At 36.5% G+C, this 18,476-nt stretch overlaps 1 protein-coding gene across 1 annotated transcript; it reads left to right on the forward strand.

The window, feature by feature from the left end:
• Positions 1-1,305: 1,305 nt before the first annotated feature.
• Positions 1,306-17,481, forward strand: twf1b (twinfilin actin-binding protein 1b). Its single transcript, XM_022671272.2, has 9 exons — positions 1,306-1,417; positions 2,888-2,965; positions 3,185-3,363; positions 5,760-5,855; positions 6,276-6,380; positions 10,629-10,754; positions 11,665-11,815; positions 15,088-15,209; positions 15,909-17,481. Exons 1-9 carry the CDS (start codon positions 1,393-1,395, stop codon positions 16,074-16,076), a joined length of 1,050 nt encoding a protein of 349 aa, XP_022526993.2. The 5' UTR covers positions 1,306-1,392; the 3' UTR covers positions 16,077-17,481.
• The last annotated feature ends 995 nt before the right edge of the window (positions 17,482-18,476 follow it).

Below are 18,476 nucleotides of genomic sequence, written 5' to 3' on the forward strand. Positions count from 1 at the left end.
TGGATAGGGTGGGCATTGTCTGTGGTTTAATATGATATGTAGATTATTGCTCTAGTTTACTTAAGTCTTTATTTGTCAACCTCCGAACACGGGAATGCAACTATTGGATTAGTGCTAACTAGCTAGGCTAAAAGACTACAGATGTTAATGGAGCTGGCTGAGGGCTAACTGGCGATGCTAACTGTTTTCTTAATGAATTGTGTTGATAAGAGAATGCTTTTACTGTTATATTGAGTTGTTCTACCCATTAACATGCAAGTATGTGCTGCTTAGCGGCTCTGCGCGTGCACAAAACTCTCAATTTAGAACTTGACAGAACACCTGAGTGTTCTGAGTGATACTGAAATATAATGATATCACGGTGGGGTCCCACCCTTTACTATTGTTGTTTTAGACAGGTCTAATTTGTGTGTTGTTGAACCACAGGGAGACTTTCAGAGTCGCAGAGGCTTGTTTTCCGGTCAATCGGTTGGTCGCACCGTCACAACCTTAAATTATAGCTGGTCGCACCATTGAGAAATTAGGTCGCACTCTAGAGACCTGCCTGTATGGGATAAATTCTACTGTTCTGGAGGGGTTTGGGAGTCCCTTTGCATAAAGATTTTTTTTATTTTAACTTTTAATAACTAGCTGGTCATTTGAATCAGGTGTTTTTTAGGGCAAGGAAGTGCCCAAACCATGCAAGGTAGGCATGTTTTGATAAGAACACTTGCGTCATTGTGATTATAATCTAACAAAAGTGGTTTAACTGTACAAAAAAACAAGTAAGGCTACAACAGGAATGTAAGAAAATAGTAAGAATTTTAACAGCCAAATATACTTCTTTACATATTCTTGCACGTATATGTATTTTATGTATGACTGTCCACCTCACTGTTTGAAAAGTAGATATACCATAAGTAAGTAACTTAGTAAATAATTAAATGAAGTATGGTATGAAAGGTGCAATAACCAAATTTAGGTTTGCTGCCTGCGGGCAACACTGTGCCATAGAGTGTTAGTGTTAATTATGTTCCTATAATAACACATCTTGTCCTCTGAAATTCCTTAAATAGACTGAATAGTCAGGTATAGGAACCTGCAGTTACTGTCTGTCAGTATCACTGTTCTGCTGGGTCTCCCCGCCCACATTCTATTTCCTGAAGCGCAGTTCTGTGTAAAAAAGAAGGATAAACATTGTAGAAGGTGGCTGAGAAAATGTGGGCGATATTTTTGGAGCAGAGCTAACAGCATGTTCGCCCCTCATATGAACCTACTCTTTAAGAAACCACTGTCACGTGAGTGAGGGGGCGGGGCTGCGCGGTGACATCACGCCGCAGGGCGGGGCCTGGGCGCTGCGCTCCGTTTCCGTGTTTCTGCAGCTCCTCCGGTCGACGAGAGCGAAGAGCCGCGATGTCTCACCAAACCGGCATCCAAGGTACAGCTTTCTCCTTCTATTCCCGTCTGATATCATTAGTATTACACTGTCAGATACCCAGGAAACACGGACACTGCGTGTTTAACCCGGATTAAATCAGCCGCAGGGAATGAGTCGCTAATCAGAGACTGTAACTACTAACTACAACCTCCTCGATACCGGCGATTCTTCAGACCGAGAGACACAGAGATACACAGCCCTGAGATACACAGAGAGACATAGAGTGATAGAGAGAGGCATATAGCTAAAGAGAGAGAGAAAAAAAAACACCGAGACAGAGAAATATAGCGAGTAACAGAAAGGTAGATAAATAGACAAAGAGAAAAATAGAGTGAGAAACAGAAAGAGAGATAGACAGATTGAAAGAATGGAGAGATAGATAAACAGAGAGGGAAATAGAGAGAGAGAGAGAGAGAGAATCTGTGTCAAGTGCGATTTAGCTTTTATCGCTCTCATATGTCCTGCAAATAAACAGAGAGTGGCCTCTTCATCCATCAGCAGAGCTGTAGTCCATTAAGGCGTCGTTTCTCCGGCCAGGCAGAAGGTTTCAAAGGTCTGATCCATAAAAGCAGTCTGGACTAGACTGGTTACTCATTCAGATCTGCGGCGCCTTTTAAAAGCACTCGCAAGTGATAGTAGTACTAATATAATCGTAGTTTGGTAGTAACTAATTAGTTACAGCCACATACATACTGTACTGATGAAGATGATGATTAATCTTTTAAGGATTTTAAAACATTACTTTCACTTGTATGCAGTTGAAACCTACCTGAGTTTACATTAAATCCTTTTCATTCAGTCAGCGTTGCCTTTTTTTTTTCTCTCTCACATTTCATTCATTCCTTTCTGTGAGCTCAGCATTTAAACTTCCCTTACACTTCTTGTTATGCAGCTTTAACGTCATTTTAATCGTTTTATTTTCAATTATGGTTATGCTCCCAAAAAAAGGAAGAATTGTGCCGAGTGACACACTTTATTTCCTAGCTAGCTATACTGTACAGGGCTGTGTTTTTCGTAGCCAGCTACAGTAGCTTAATCAAAAGGTTCTGAGTGTTATTTAGTGCTCCCACTGAAAATGTGTTTTTGTGTTTGGTTGCTAACCTAGCTAACTACATCTTCTTGTATAGGAGTGCTCATTTGTTGGGACTTTTCATTTAAGTTACCTCAGGACGGTTGTCTAATCCAAACACCTGTTAATAACAACCCATGTCATAAGTAAAGCTCATGCCTCTCTGACACTTCCTGTAGGTAGGTTATATAAGGTGCCTCTGTTGTGGTGATTGTTGAGAGGCCTGTTCATCGCCACAGAGCTAACCCTGCTGTCCAAAGTCCCAAACAAAGCCTCCTCACAGACGCTGCTCACATTCATCGTCCAGATCTGCCTCAGTTGTTCTTCAGTCAGATCTGCTCTGTTCCTGTCAGCACTAAACAACCTCTTTGTTAACACTGTTTTTTTTTTTCTCTCTGCAGCCACGGCTGAAGTGAAAGACATATTTGCCAAAGCACGGAATGGAGAGTATCGTCTGATCAAAGTCGTGATTGAAAATGGTAAGTGTCTTGGTGGGGGAAAAGTCTTTTTTTTTTTGTTTTAAGAACGACACTGTCCATATAAAGAGCTGTTATGCAGTGGAGTGTGAATATAAACCCTGAACTGGTGATAAATAGATGGCTAGTTTGTATTCAGGTTTGTTTATGTTATTAAGACGCCTTAAAAGGCGAGAGAGCTGCCTCTGTTGTTGAGCCTGCCACCTCTGTTTTGTTCTCCAGAACAGCTTGTGCTGGGAGGAACCAAACCAGCAGCCAAGAAGTGGGACCAGGAATGGGACAGTTACGTTCTCCCTCTGCTGCAGGATGACTTGCCCTCCTACCTCCTCTACAGGCTAGACACCACCAATAACCAGGGCTATGAGTGGATCTTCCTGGCATGGTCACCAGACCACTCCCCTGTGAGTAACACCCACACTATTGATATTGTTCATGCAAATCAAGTCGTGTATGTTTGGAAGTGTCGAGACTTGTAGCCTCTGCTTTATCTATGGAAATAAGTCACGTGGCAAATGAGACATGGGCATTGTTCTTACCTAGTGTGTATGTTTTTCTCTTAAATCAATGGCAAAATCAGATTTACACATCTTTCTCCTTAACCTAAACTATACTTAAGTTGCTCAAGGGCTTTGAAAAATCATATTTGTATGGTTATCGTCATATAAAAAGTTTTTACAATAAAGACATTATAAGAGCAGTGAATAACAGCAAATTTAAATTCAATGATGCTTTTCACATCGATATCTGAACAACAGTAATATCCAACAGTTACTTTGTTCGCCTTCTTCGCCTGTGACCCATCACATACAGCTCTGGAAAAAAATAAGAGACCACTTAATGATGTGGAACTGCTTGAATTTTTGCACCAGGAGTGGCATAAAGATCTGAAAGCTTTAATTTCAGCTATTTCTCATTTTCTGCAAATAAATTTTCTAAATGACAATATTTTATGTAGAATTTGGGAGAAATGTTGTCTGTAGTTTATAGAACAACAAAACAATGTTCATTTTACTCAAACATATACCTGTAAATAGCAAAATCAGAGAAACTGATTCAGAAACTGAAGTGGTCTTTTAATTTGTTTCAGAGCTATATTTGTCAATATTGTACACCTTTAATTTGCTCGTTGCACAATGCCTAATTAGTAATATGGGGAGCTGGATGTTTAAACTGCTTAAACAGAATGCCTAAATCATTACACACTTTCATGAAACTGTTAAGTAATCCCAAATAGACATGTGTTGTTTCTAACACTAAGGACCCCATTTCTTTTATCTATAGGCAAGCCAGGTGCCAGGTGCACTCAGACTTTGGTGGATTGGTATTTTAATTGTACAACTCTTCTGCGGTTCTCAGCCATGCAGAGAAGGTGCACAAGCAGATTAATACCGAGCAGATAATTTAGTATTTTGTTTATAGCTGTTGTAAAAAAATGGGTGTCCATGTGTGTGTAATGAGTGGGGGGTATACATGTGTTGAGCATGCACGTGGCATTCCTGTGCTACCGAGTTTGCAATGACCGTCTGACGGTTGACTGTTGTCAAGGTTCTAAGTCAGTGCTGCACCTGTGTTTTCTGTTGCCAAGATAGCGATACGCCAGAAATTGACCTGAACACACCTCACTTCCAGACCACCCGGTCCCATTGTGTAAATATATGTGTAAGCGAAAATGCAATTTAAACAACGCAGGTGCAGGGCATGAAATAGGCTGTTGGCGAAGTGTAAGATAGCATTTAGCATCGCAGCTCACCTTGTGTATGGCATTTTAAACACAATTTAAGCACATGGTTTATAAACAAACACGTTCTTACACAGCAGCAGATTATGTACATTATAGCAATATAGATATTTATCAAAATGTTATTCCTTAAAAAAAAAACAGGAGTTCACTCACTAACACACACCGCCACCATGTCAGTGCTGCTACTGCCGTTCTGAGAAAGACCACCAGCTATATAATAGCGGTTCTGTGGTGGTCTACCCTGTGGAGTCCTGGCCATTAAAGAACAGGTTGAAAGAAAAAATAATAATAAAGTAAAGAGATAAACAGAGACAGGACTACAGTCTGTATTTATATAACTATAAAGTGTGCCTGTATGGTCTGTGGAACCTAAAAAAATGGACAGTCAGTGTAGAAACGAGGTGGTAATAATAGGCTAGGTGGTTAACAAAAGTAATAGAGATATTTACACACTGGAGACGGCGATAAAGAAGCAAAGATTAGACACAGAGGTTGGGTATTAAACTATAAATATGCATAATAATAAGTGGTGTCAGGAGTTTTCTTGGCCAAATTACATTGACTAAATAAACATCTCAAGTAATTCAGTGTGTTTTGTTGAAGCAACACAAATGACTCATCTTTTAATGAAGAAAGCTGCAGTGTGGTGCATTATCCCTTCAACAAAGTGTTAAATGCAGTACGTTTAAATTAACATGTTGAACTATTTTGGTGTTAAAACTATTCAGCTTGCATTAAGATCCCCAAATCCCCACCCGTTACGCACATTTATAGAAGGATTACTGAAGAGAAGAGAGGTTAAATATAGGGAAACCACCATTGTAAAACCGGGTAGACTTGTGTGGTAAATTTGCAATTCTGATGATCTCCTGTGATGTTCAGTAACGCAGTTGTGCTTCACAGCCAGCAGGAAGGGGACAAAATGGCAGAAGTCCCATCACTGCTGCCAATAATTCCCTGCATTTGTTTCCATAAGGCTTTTAATGCCATGATTTCATTCTTATAATTTTCTTATATAATCTTTTATACTAATCAGTATATAAATGCTGTTTTCAGGTCCGGCAAAAGATGCTGTATGCTGCTACCAGGGCAACACTAAAGAAAGAATTTGGTGGTGGGCACATAAAAGAGGAGATCTTTGGCACGGCTAAGGTATGTTTAATGTCAGACAGTAACTGTCAGTGTGATTCATTTCATGTACACACAAAAGAGAAGACCATTTAATGAAACAGTCTACTAAACTACACGTTCTTCCATGAGTTACTCATACAAATGAGACCTCAAATCAATTTCAGTGTGTGTTTTATCGTTTGCTGTGACAATTACAGTTCCATTTACATTTTCTGCGGATGGTTTAATGTCCACCAATTTAATCCATCAAAAGGAATTGTTTTGGTCATATTAATGCAGGACAGCTTTTTGTTGTGTCAGATTATTGATTGACTTGTGCAATAAATATTGCAGGGGGTGTTGCAAATTTGATATACAGCTAAATAGTTGCATTGCTAGTATTTAATTTAATCATTATTGTGCAGCCTTTAAGGACATGCTAACAAACCTCTCTCTGCACAGGATGATGTTTCTCTCAATGGATATAAAAGGTACTTGACCTCCCAGGCTGCTCCACTCCCACTGACGGCTGCTGAGGAGGAACTGAGGCAAATCAAACTCAGTGAGGTACCACAGTCCATAACACTCTTAAAACTAGAATCAATTACAATTTTGACATGTCGGTGTCAAATGTAATAACTAATAGAACATTAGAGACTACACTGTATAACCACTATTAGATTGAACTCAAACAAATTAATATTTCCAAACAATATTCAACTATTTTAAATTAGATTAACATTTGTGGGCACATATGCATTCAAACAGAGATCTTTGAGTTGAATCGACTTATAATAACTGAGTTCAGTCTGTTGCCATTTTCAGCTTCTTTTTCTTTGACTTTTGGCACATTCTATTTCCATACTGGGTGTGTCCCCCAGTTTCTGACACTCACCATCTGTGTGAAGTGATAACCCCCCAGGCTACCTTAGGTAACTTTTTATTATTTATGAAATCATAAATGGCCTCTATGTTGTAGGCTGTAAGAACAAGCATACTTTTTCTTTGAGTATTTTAAATCTGTGTTTTTCTTAAATGAAATAAAAAAAAGACTTAATATGAATCTATTTTATTCAAGGATTCAAGGAGACTTAATTGTCACTTCACATCACATATGGTACATGAGGTGGAACAATTGTGAATGTATTTACACGGTACAGTTTACACCCAGAGAGCAGTTGTTAAAATAGATAAATATAAAGATAAAAATAAAATAGAATATAAATAAAATAATATAAAATAGATAAAGATAATTTCACAAAAAAGGTATTAAAAGGTATTTACCTGACTATAACATTCAAAGTAGAATTATTATGCAAAGCAATCGATATAACAATCAGCTTAATATCTAAAGGTTTTTAGTCTAAATAACTTTTTGAAGGTTTCAGTAAACATTACTTTAGAAATCTTAAGGGAACCAGTTACTTAGGCTTACAGTGTGCGTTTTTTTTATTTTGCTCAAAAAACATTAACTGTGTCACACATGCTAGATGCCATGTTTTATTTTTACAGTATAATAAATTAAGAAAATAAGCATTAATCATGTTTTCATATGTGTAGAATTTTGTTTTTTATTGATTTTTCCAAGAAAATAAGCAAATAATAAATTGACTGAAAGGTGCTCTTTTGAATACAATTCCTATAGTATACTTAAGTAGTATAGTATTAGTATAGTATTACACATATTATTAGATTGACCCTGAAGTCAAGATTCCATTCATTTTCCAACACATTTTCCATTTGTTAAAATGTGTTTTTTTTAACAGAGATAGAAGCAGTGTGTATACTTAAATACAACCTTTTTATCAGTCTACTAAAATAAGCCTCAAGGTTTTTGTATACAAAGATTATGTGCCTCTCCCTTTGATGGAATGTGTGCAGATGCCCTGGTCAGTTACAGTCCGTTTTTACACCCTGTTCTCCCAACACACTAAAGACATGAACTGGCTTTACTAAGTGAAGCCTCATAATGCTGGCTGCAGTTGGTCATGTGACCATGCTGGGCCAGTGTAGGCCATTGATTTTGCACGATGTGTTGAACAGATTAGAAACTGGCCTAGATTGCTGTTTTACTCTCTTTGCTTTGGATCTCCCATCTGTCTCCACATCTACAGTGCATGGACACTGTGCTGTTCACATCACTTATGCACGTTTTTGTATTTTATGCATATTGAATATGTTTTAGGCTGTAGCTGTCTGCCTTGCCTCTTTGTCAGGTTCTGCATCTGCTGCTGTACCTCTGGATGTGATTCTTTTTTTTCTTCTTTATTTACAGCCCAGGTTGAGCTCAAAATAAGTTATGGTTACTCTCTCATTTAAACCACTTTCAATGTACAGGCTGTACACTTACACCCAAACCATAAAAGTGTAGCCTGGCTGTTTTAAAAGTGCCTTCTGGCTATTTCAAAATGACAGCCACCGAAAAAGCAGCCAACTGCAAAGCAGCATCCCCCCACCAGTAGTTCAGCAGCTGCAGGAAAAAGATAATACCGCACTAAGCTACATTTGTGGGCAGAGGGAAAAGAGGCTTTGAGATATTTACTATTCATTTTCTGAGAGGCTGCATCTATTTAAGTGGATAGATGCAAAAACAGGTCCATCTCATGCAGCCTCTGTGACTGGATAAGCCGTATGCTGTGTGTTTAGGTGAACAGGAGGAGAGGAAAGCCTGTTGCTGTTGAAAGTGTAGGAACTGAGGCACATCCTGCCATTATGGACAAAGTAGATAAAGTGGTCCCAGAGTCACAGTTAAAGGTTAATGATTTTTCATTTGAATACATGGAGAAATGCACTGTAAATTAAGAAGCTGTGCTGTTGTTTGTTTTGTATTTAATTATTAAAAAGCAGTATTGCAGTGCAGTTATTTTTATCTGTTTATTTCTCGACATTGAAGCAATAGGGTCCTATTTTAGCAATCTATAGTTGAGCTGTTGACAGCTCAATAGCGCGGCATGATTTAGGGCGAATCAGTGTGTCTTTGGTATCTTTATTGTCTTTATTGTTGGGTAAATTGTTGGGTTTAGTGTAAAAGTTGGGTTTGTGCACTGCTGTATGTGTGTGTAACGAATTGGGGTGTATACATGCCGAGTGCGCCAAGATAGGTATGAACGTCTGAAGGGTGACTATCAGGGTTTTAATCAGTCAGTGGTGCACCTGTGTTTTCTAGTGCTGGGCGGTATGGCCAAAAATGCATATCACAATATTTTATAAGATTCTGACGGTTTCAAGGTATATCACTGTATTTATATATATATATATATATATATATATATATATATATATATATATATATATATATATATATATATATATATATATATATATTTTTTTTTTTACATTTTTTTTTGCACGATTGGGCTTTAATATAGGTTTGTGAGTTACTGTACTGTTAGGAGAACATATAATATAAAACACTTGATTACTATTGAGTTTACTTTGTCCAACAAAATTAAACAGTATATGAAAAAATCCGACTTTATTAGTTAAAAAACAGCTGAAGAATATAAACAATATACCTTAAAAAACGTACGCCAACAACTTTAACACAACTTCCTTTAAAAAAACATTTTAAATATTTGTAATAGTTCCATAAACACTATAAATGGACATAAAATACTCAATGTTTAAGTATTTAAAGAGATATTTCTCAAAAGCTCTATTGCACAAGTAAGACACACGTTCAACATAAATGTACTATATATTATTCCTGAAGCCATTAGAGGCATTACAGTATTAAACTCAGCCACAATTCATCCCTTTTTTCTCCAGTCAAAAACTATGGCGGTACGAGATAAATACACTACGGTTGTAGTGACCGGTATACCGCCCAGCACAGTCTCAAATATGTCTTTCGTTGAACAACACTGTCAATGATCAGAACAGTTGGTAACACTTAACATTAAGGGTTACAAATAACAGTATTTATGACAGAAATATACATTCTTTATAAGTACATTCTAGATAAGTAATGGCTGAATTAATCATATATTGGTACTATCTAAGACATTATTAAACATTACTAAATTTTAATGCTTCATAATGTAATTCATAATAATAAATTGAGACATTAGTTAAATGATTTTGTAATGGTTAATATTGTCTTAACTAATGTCAATTAATAAATAATTAGCAGAGATGTTCTGTGGTAAGTACTGTTAAGTATTGTACACTTATTGTAAAGTGTTATCGAATAGTCGTCTGGTTAAAGCCTTTCAGAGTAAAAGCAGGCATTGTAGTCAGTGTTTTTTTTTCTTTCTTAACATAGAATATTTTGTTTGATTTTAGATAATTAATGTATTCTGGGAACTGTAGTGCTGAAGCAGAGTTTGTGTATTTGCTGTAAGTGTAAATTGCGTTTATTCAGCTACAGCTAAGACAGCTGCGATAGATAGATAGATAGATAGATAGATAGATAGATAGATAGATAGATAGATAGATAGATAGATAGATAGATAGATAGATAGATAGATAGATAGATAGATAGATAGATAGATAGATAGATAGATAGATCATAGTTATTTTCTATGGTTTCACCATTTATGTTTCTCACTGTAATATAGACGGAGAGAAAGCTCTCTAATGATTGAGATAAAAGAGGGGTGATGTCCTCGATATCCTGAAATTTCAGTCCTCCTAGTGTTGAATAGTACAGCAAAACAAAAGCCCCAAAATGTTACACCAATAATTAGTTTCACAGATAGGCAACAGGATTTTTTCTTTATGACTGCATAAGCTCTATCAGTCCCAGATGGAGCTGAGATGCTTGATGTTAAAATAACTTTTTGTGTGTGTGTGTGTGTGTTTGTGTGTTTTCAGGTGCAGACAGACATCCACATAGACACTAAGCAGCAGACTCTGCAGGGTGTAGCTTTTCCAATGCAGAGAGATGCTATTCAGGCCCTGGAGCAGTTCAGAGAGAAGAGAGTAAACTATGTTCAACTTGTAAGTAGGGGTGGGCGATATGGCTCTAAAATAATATCACGATATTTCAGAGTATTTTTGCGATAACGATATACTTGGCGATATAGGAAAACTAAAATAATTCATTCATTTCAGGAATATAGTATTAAATAGTATAACAGTATAATCATAATGTGGCAAAATAAATAATATAGCATAAATAATATAATGCAGCAAATAATATTGCAGAATATTTAGTGCATGCATATAAACTGCAAACTACCTAAGGCTTCACAGTAAATAATAGACTGCTTTTAAGACAGAACAGCCCTATTATCACAATATTGATTTTTAATATCATGATATTTCTGTGCCACGATATATTGTATACAATCTAATATTGCCCACCCCTACTTGTAAGTAATGTCTGATTATCAAGCAAATGCAGTACTATTGTCTCTTCATAAAAGGCTATTTCTATGGAAAATTAAGTTAAAAATAAAAGCAGCAGTCCCTAAGATCTTTTTCTTTTAAACTGAAGCCAATAGTATTCTTGAGTTTGGACAGGACAAACTATTCTAATTAATAGTGTCAGTTTCTTGACACAGCCACCCCCCCAACATCTTATATCATATATTAAATACAGGGTGGTGTGGTAGGTTTGTTTGATGTAATTGCTCTCTACATTATATCTACAATATTACAGAAATAATCAGTGTACAAAACAACACACTCAAAAACAGTTTTTCACACACATCAGTACATTTATAATATCCTCTATTAAAAAAGTACTTTTGTATGTGATCTGTGTAGCGAGGTCTTTACATCCCCAAATCCCCTGATCTTGTGTTCTGTTGCTTTAAACAGCTTCAGCTTATGATAGAAATACTGTATCTCTGCTTAAAGCTGATTGACTCTGAACAGTCTATGAAAGTGTTTGCATTCTCTGCAGGAAATAGATTTTCCGAATGAGTCCATCAAGTTGTCCAGCACAGCTCCCACAGAGTTGAAGGACCTGCCGAAAAGAATCCCTAAAGATGCTGCACGCTACCACTTCTTCCTCTACAAACACACCCATGAAGGAGACTACTTGGAGTCCACAGGTAAGAGGATCTAATTTTACTCGCCAAGAACAGACCAAAACAAAATAGAAACTGCGCTTTCCTAAAGTGGTTATTTTATTAATTATAAACCTACAACATATGGCCAAATGTGTGTAGACACCCCTTCAATTACAATGTTTGTGTAAGGGGTTGGCCAGTGCTGCCAGCTGCCAGCAGGGGGCGCACACAAAAATCCCACAGTTCCAAGTGGTAATCACTGCAAACGATATATACCTGCTGGCACTGGTATATAAGGCCTAGGAAAGCAGCACACTCTTGCCACATCTTTGTAGAGGGGTGACTGGTAACATAGGGTACTGAAGAAACAAGAGAAAAGAAAGAAAAGATCTCGAAAGAAAATGACTTCTTTTAGCAAGTCTGTCCTAAGTTTCCTTTTTAGTTTGTTTGCTTTTCCTTTGTTTGAGAAATGCCATGTGGCATCTCCTTTGATTGGTTTTCCCGCCTTTTTTCCTCTTTAGTTAAGAGGGTGTAATTCCCACGTCCTTGTCAGTGGCGAAGGGGTAGAGTGTTGGCCCAGCACTGACAGGTTGGGAGTTCGAGCCTAGTTTAAAGCAATCCCTCATATCCATATCAACATAATAAAAATAAATCCTTATAAAGCAGTAAAATGTTACTTACCTCTTTGCACTTGGGTCCAGTCCTTCATAGTCCTGTGACAGTTTGAATGTTTAATCCACACCAATTTCTACCAGGTGTTTAAAATCAACTATATATCAATGTCCTTTCCACAAACAAACATTAGTTGATTTTTAACAGCATTGTCATGAGATTATCACATTTATCATGTCACTTAATGAACCTCTGCACTGTTAGATATGCCCGTCAATTGAAAGTTGTTTTCTGTTGCATCTCTTTGTTCAAATTTCTATCTGTTCCTGGAAGCTGCTTGCAGTTAAGTTTGGTGGAGAAGTGATAAGGCTTAGGCTTAGGCTGTGTTCACATTAAGCAGGATGAAGTGACTCAAATCTGATTTTTTTTTTTTGTTTTGTTTTGCTCAATGTGGCTCAGATCAAATTTTTTCATTGCTGTGTGAACATGCCAAATCCAATTTTTTCCAAATTAGATTTGAGTCACTTTCATATGTGGTCTTTTATCGGATATGTCTCTGACCATGGACTGCGACATAGATGTGAACGGTCAAATCAGAATTCATGCGTCTTTTTGCTTTTACACCTGAGCTACATGCCTCTCTCTCGTACCAACACAGCATGAACTTCTGACCAGCTGTTTCCTCTCCGCTCGAGTAAAAGATGCTGCACATATGAGCTGCTAACACATCCATTTCCCTTTATAAAGGTACGAGTCGTCTCTCAAATATGACGTAGTTTTTGTTGTTGGTGAAAAAGGCGACATTAATACACGTATCAATGTGCGCATGTGAGGCGTTTTAGGGACAGATTCGTTCACATTACACACAGATACAGGTCACTTACATTTTTTAATGTTAACCTTCAAACCAAATCTGATCTGAGCAAAAAATCGGATTTGAGCAATGTGACTTGTAATGTGAACGTAGCCTTTTTTCCAGTGAAGGATAATGTCAATGCTCACAAAGACAACTTGGACAAGTATTAGTTTCTAACTTTGTAACAATGTGCGGAGGACCTAGAAAGGGGGTCGATTTGATCCTGTATTTGTTAGCTCTAATAAATATGTGTGATTCACTTCCATTGGTTCTGATCCACTTACTGATCCAGATTCTAGTCCACAGCATACACTGGACTTTAGACCAACAATAATATAACATGACACACATCATTGATCCAGATTCCAGTCCACATCTTACTATGAACCTGCAGCAGCCATGGATAGCATCAGTGAGCAAATAATGTAACCGTTGGTTTGACTAAAAAAATATTTGTTTGGAGATATTTTAGTCTAAAAATGCTAAAGAGCAAGACACTTACTTGTAATGTGTGTGAAGCCAGCATGTTGAGGGGTGGGAGTATGGCTCAATTTCATTGTACAGTTTAATCAGTTTAATCAAGCAACTACTGAGGTTGCACATTCGAGAATCTATAGTTCTTGCTAGTGAACAAACAGGCAGGCGATTTTCACTCATGCTTTTCAAAAACCAAATAAATTTATGAAGACTAAATGGAAACGACTAAAGACTAAATGGATCACAGAGAATTAGCTCACTTTCATTATGCTTAGTGATCAGCCACTGTCTTTTGTGAAAATTCAGGTTTAGAAGCATTTTTGAGCATCTAGAGTCCAAGCATAATCAACAAAAATACATTTGAAATGCATTTAAATTCAATTTGTGTATTTTTTTGTCTCATTTTACCAACAACAATAGTAATAATATAAAAATTACAATAAATAAACAAAATGTTGTGGATTATTTCCTCACTAGTAATACCCTTTACTGTTTGCAGACAACTGTGGCCCTGTGCACAAATCAAGGTCCATCAAAATGTTGTCCCATTTTTGTGTCTATCCTCAAAGATGCTCTTTTGATGCCCCAAAACCTTGTGGAAAGCCTTACTAAAAGAGTGGAGAACAAATTTAATAGCAACTATGTTGACTGACTGTGTATTAAAGCCTGATGATTTTAAATGTAATATCGAGCAGTATTGTTGGTCAGGTGTCTACATATTTTTGCCCTAAATAGCTTAATAATATACAGTGCCAGTCAAAAGTTTGCACATACCTCTCGTGTTTTCTCCTGCTTTTTATGTTTAATTATTTATTTGTACATTAAAAATGTAATATTGAAGATGTTAAAGCCATACAGAAACACATGCTGAATTATTTTGTGAACAAAAAATATTAAACAAACCAGAATATGTTTTATATTTTAGATTCTTCTAAGTACTGCATAAGTACTTTGAGGACAGATTTGAACACTCTTAGTATTTTAATCTCAGTGTCTTCATGAGGGAGAGTCACCTGGAATAGTTCTCAGCGTCATGAAGGAGTTCCTGGAGGTGCTGAACAATAGTTTCTGCTTTTCCTCCACTCTGAAGCTCCAGCTCATCCCAAATCACCAATTCAGTTGGGTTTAGATGAGGGGATTGTGGAGGATAAACACTTTTTTTCATTTACTATGTAATTCTATATGTGTCCCTTAATTTTAATTAATCTTAAATATTAATCTACATACTACAAAGTAAATAAATGAAGAAAAACATTAAATGAAAATGTGTGTCCAAAGCACTTTTTCCTATTTATTTTCTCTTATGTATTATGTAGTTATACAGTATTTCAGAGTGTCATAAAGTGTGTTATATTGTGTGTGTTTTCAGTGTTTATCTACTCGATGCCTGGTTATAAGTGCAGCATTCGGGAGAGGATGTTGTACTCCAGCTGCAAAAATCCCCTCATAGACACAGTGGAAAAAAACCTACGCATTGAAGTTGCCAAAAAGGTTCAGTATATTATACATTAGAAGTCCAGTAAAATGTTAATCTATTTAAAACCAATTCACTTTCATGTTGGGTTTTTTGATTCTTTTTTAATATACAGCTCTGATAAAAAATAAAGAGACCACGTCAGTTTCTAAACCAGTTTCTGAATCAGTTTCTCTGATTTTGCTATTTATAGGTTTATGTTTGAGTAAAATGAACATTGTTGTTTTATTCTATAAACTAAGGACAACATTTCTCCCAAAAATATTGTCATTTAGAGCATTTAATTGCAGAAAAGAAGAAATGGCTGAAATAACAAAAAAGTTGCAGAGCTTTCAGACCTCAAATAATGCAAAGAAAACAAATTCATATTCAGAAAGTTTTAAGAGTTCAGAAATGAGTATTTGGTGGAATAACCCTGTTTTTTAATCACAGTTTTTATGCATCTTGGCATGTTTTCCTCCACCAGTCTTACACACTGCTTTTGGACAACTTTATGCCACATTGGTGCAAAAATTCAAGCAGTTCAGTTTGGTTTGATGGCTTGTGGTCATCCATCTCCCTTTTGATTATATTCCTTGATTATAAAATCGAAGAAACTCATCATTTTTAAGTGGTCTCTTATTTTTCCAGAGCTATATGTATACTGTATATATATTTCTTTGTGTGACTGTTTTCCTGATTAACCATTCTGATTTTTTTTTTTTTTTTTTTTACAGCTGGAGATTGATAATGGCGATGAACTCACCAGTGATTACATGTATGAAGAGGTGCACCCCAAGCAGCATGCGCACAAGCAAGCCTTTGCCAAGCCCAAGGGGCCAACCGGGAAGAGAGGTGGGCGCAGAATCACACGTCCACCGGGGGATGGGGATGATGATGATTAATGCCTAACTTGTCTCCATTTTTTAGCCTATCAGTGGTACAACACACCTCCAGTGATGAGCCCTTGTTATAACTTACCTCCCAGTTTACCTGCAGCCCACATCCCCATAGCTTTATCTATGCACAAAAAAGAACACTAATCTAGGACCATCTGAAGAGCATTTGGATGCATCTGTGATTAATATGGTGACACTCCTTAACACTACATTACACATTTTAGCTGGAATACGGACAAGCTTTTCAGATGCATACTACAACCCAGCTTTGGAATGAAAGCCAGGACTATTCTGTAGCCCTATGCAATTGTTTGACCCTCAGGAAGGCTGAAAGGTCAGCTGTTTTTTCCCTTCGTTTGTCTGGGTCTTATTGATTAACTTTCTCTGCATTTTAGCAGGATGTCAGCAGTTGATTGCTTTTTACCTAAACAGAGACCTTATGACTCAGAGAGTGAGTTAATCAATAGCACACCGGACATTTGACATGTCTGAGCTTTGTAGCCCTTTTGTTTGGAGTCAGATCATTTTAATGAAGGAGTTGCTCAGTGCAACCAACCCATGAAGAAATTCTACCATTTTTATAATGCATTGAATGTAGGTATTAACTCTTTTGTGATTTGTAATGTGTAGAGGACTTTAATAATAGAGAGGATGCCTTTTCTAAAGGACCCATTTTGTCTGAGAAATCTGAATGATTGATTGATGCTCTCTGCATTGAAAAATGTTTTTCACATTCTTCAAGTGAAATATAAGCTTGTAGAAACACTATTTTTCTAAACCTGAACAGCTGGTATGTCCACATCAAGTTTGTTCTGTCACAGTGGCTATCCTGTTTGTCTCGGAGAATGTTTGCTTCCAGGAAATTGCATGGCATTCACTTCCTTTTAACATGCATTAAGTTTACACAGCATCTCTACGGAGAAAACAACACTAAAGGAACAGTACAATAGTTGATCCTCAAAGAACATTTTTGCCCAGTTTCTGGGCAAACTCTACAGGGGAAGTGTGTGCTTTCATGTACAAAACACAGCTTACCATCTGTAGGCCCCCAAACTAGGACTACAACCATGTAACCATTGTCCTTATATGTCCTTACATAATTGTCATATTTTACCCAACCTTTTTGCCAAAAAACATTTACAAAATCAGGCAAATAACCATTTAAGAATCCAGTAAAAAATATAAAAAAAAACACAGAGGAACAACATCGGACTACTCCTTTAAAACCTCTCAGAAGGGAAAAGGACTTCAGTGAAGAGATCCGTCTACTGAACAGGCAAACCACTATAAGCATTTCTCTTGAGTGTTATGAAGTCTTGAATGTCAGCGTCATTGTTCAGTGTAATGTCTCAAATGTTTTTTTAACAAATCAAAATGTATGAGATAGGGAAATTAAAATATTTAAATCACATGTATCTGTCTGTCTTTCTTTGTTTAAAGCACAGGGGATGTGACGGGAAATTTGACTAGCAAATTCGAGGAGTAATGTGCACACTGAGCTTTAGTTCTCGCTGAGTTTTAATACTCTGTGCATGTCTGCAGCTTCAGCTCAGTTCACTCAGCCTGCATCATGAGCGGAATAAAATCCTCAGGTAAAACCACTAGCAATGTCTTATTCACTTAAAATCTGTAAATTGTTAGCAAAATGCAACACTTAAGTTAACGCAATATATTAACTGTGCTATTTGTTGTTGTTTCTTTTTTTTTTTTAGAGCAGTCAGCATAACTGTATCTATCTAAATATCTAACTGTGCAACTGGCAGTGATGTGTGACTTTAGGGTAGGCTACACAATTGTTCTTAATGCAAATGTTGCAGCTTTTAAGTCTATTTTTGTGGAATTGATAGATTCATCTTTCATATATCGGATATTTGTGAATTAGGCAGTTCTACTGTTATGTTACAGTTCAAAATTAAGGTCAACAAACATCTATTAATATATGAATATGTGCAAATGGAAAAGTAAAAGATGCAGAGTCGTTACAGAATTATACATTTAGGGTAACTTGCCTTACTTTTTTTTCAGCTTACCACTATTTTAATGTAATTAAATAATGGTCCTCTTACATGTGGTACAAAAATATTCTACTGTTCTGAAATTTGAAATTTGCTCAGAGGAATCACATAATGACATGCTAATTCTATATTCAGAATTCTTGCAACAGTTTTTTGAAAGAAAGAAAAATCTGAATTGCATAATTTACACATTTATTTGGCCAATTTTATATAATTGTATATATAAGGCCTATTTTAGGATTGTGGATCCATTAATGTATACAAATATTTAACTCATCATGAAATACTTAAATATTTTCACCATTTTGTGCCTTAAGTTTGTGCTTATCAAATAAGATTCCACTAGCAAATCTAACAGTTACAAACATAATTTTTGGAATTTTGAAAACAT

The sequence above is a fragment of the Astyanax mexicanus genome, chromosome 2 (genome assembly GCF_023375975.1).
Source record: "Astyanax mexicanus isolate ESR-SI-001 chromosome 2, AstMex3_surface, whole genome shotgun sequence".
NCBI classification, from domain to species: domain Eukaryota; kingdom Metazoa; phylum Chordata; class Actinopteri; order Characiformes; family Acestrorhamphidae; genus Astyanax; species Astyanax mexicanus.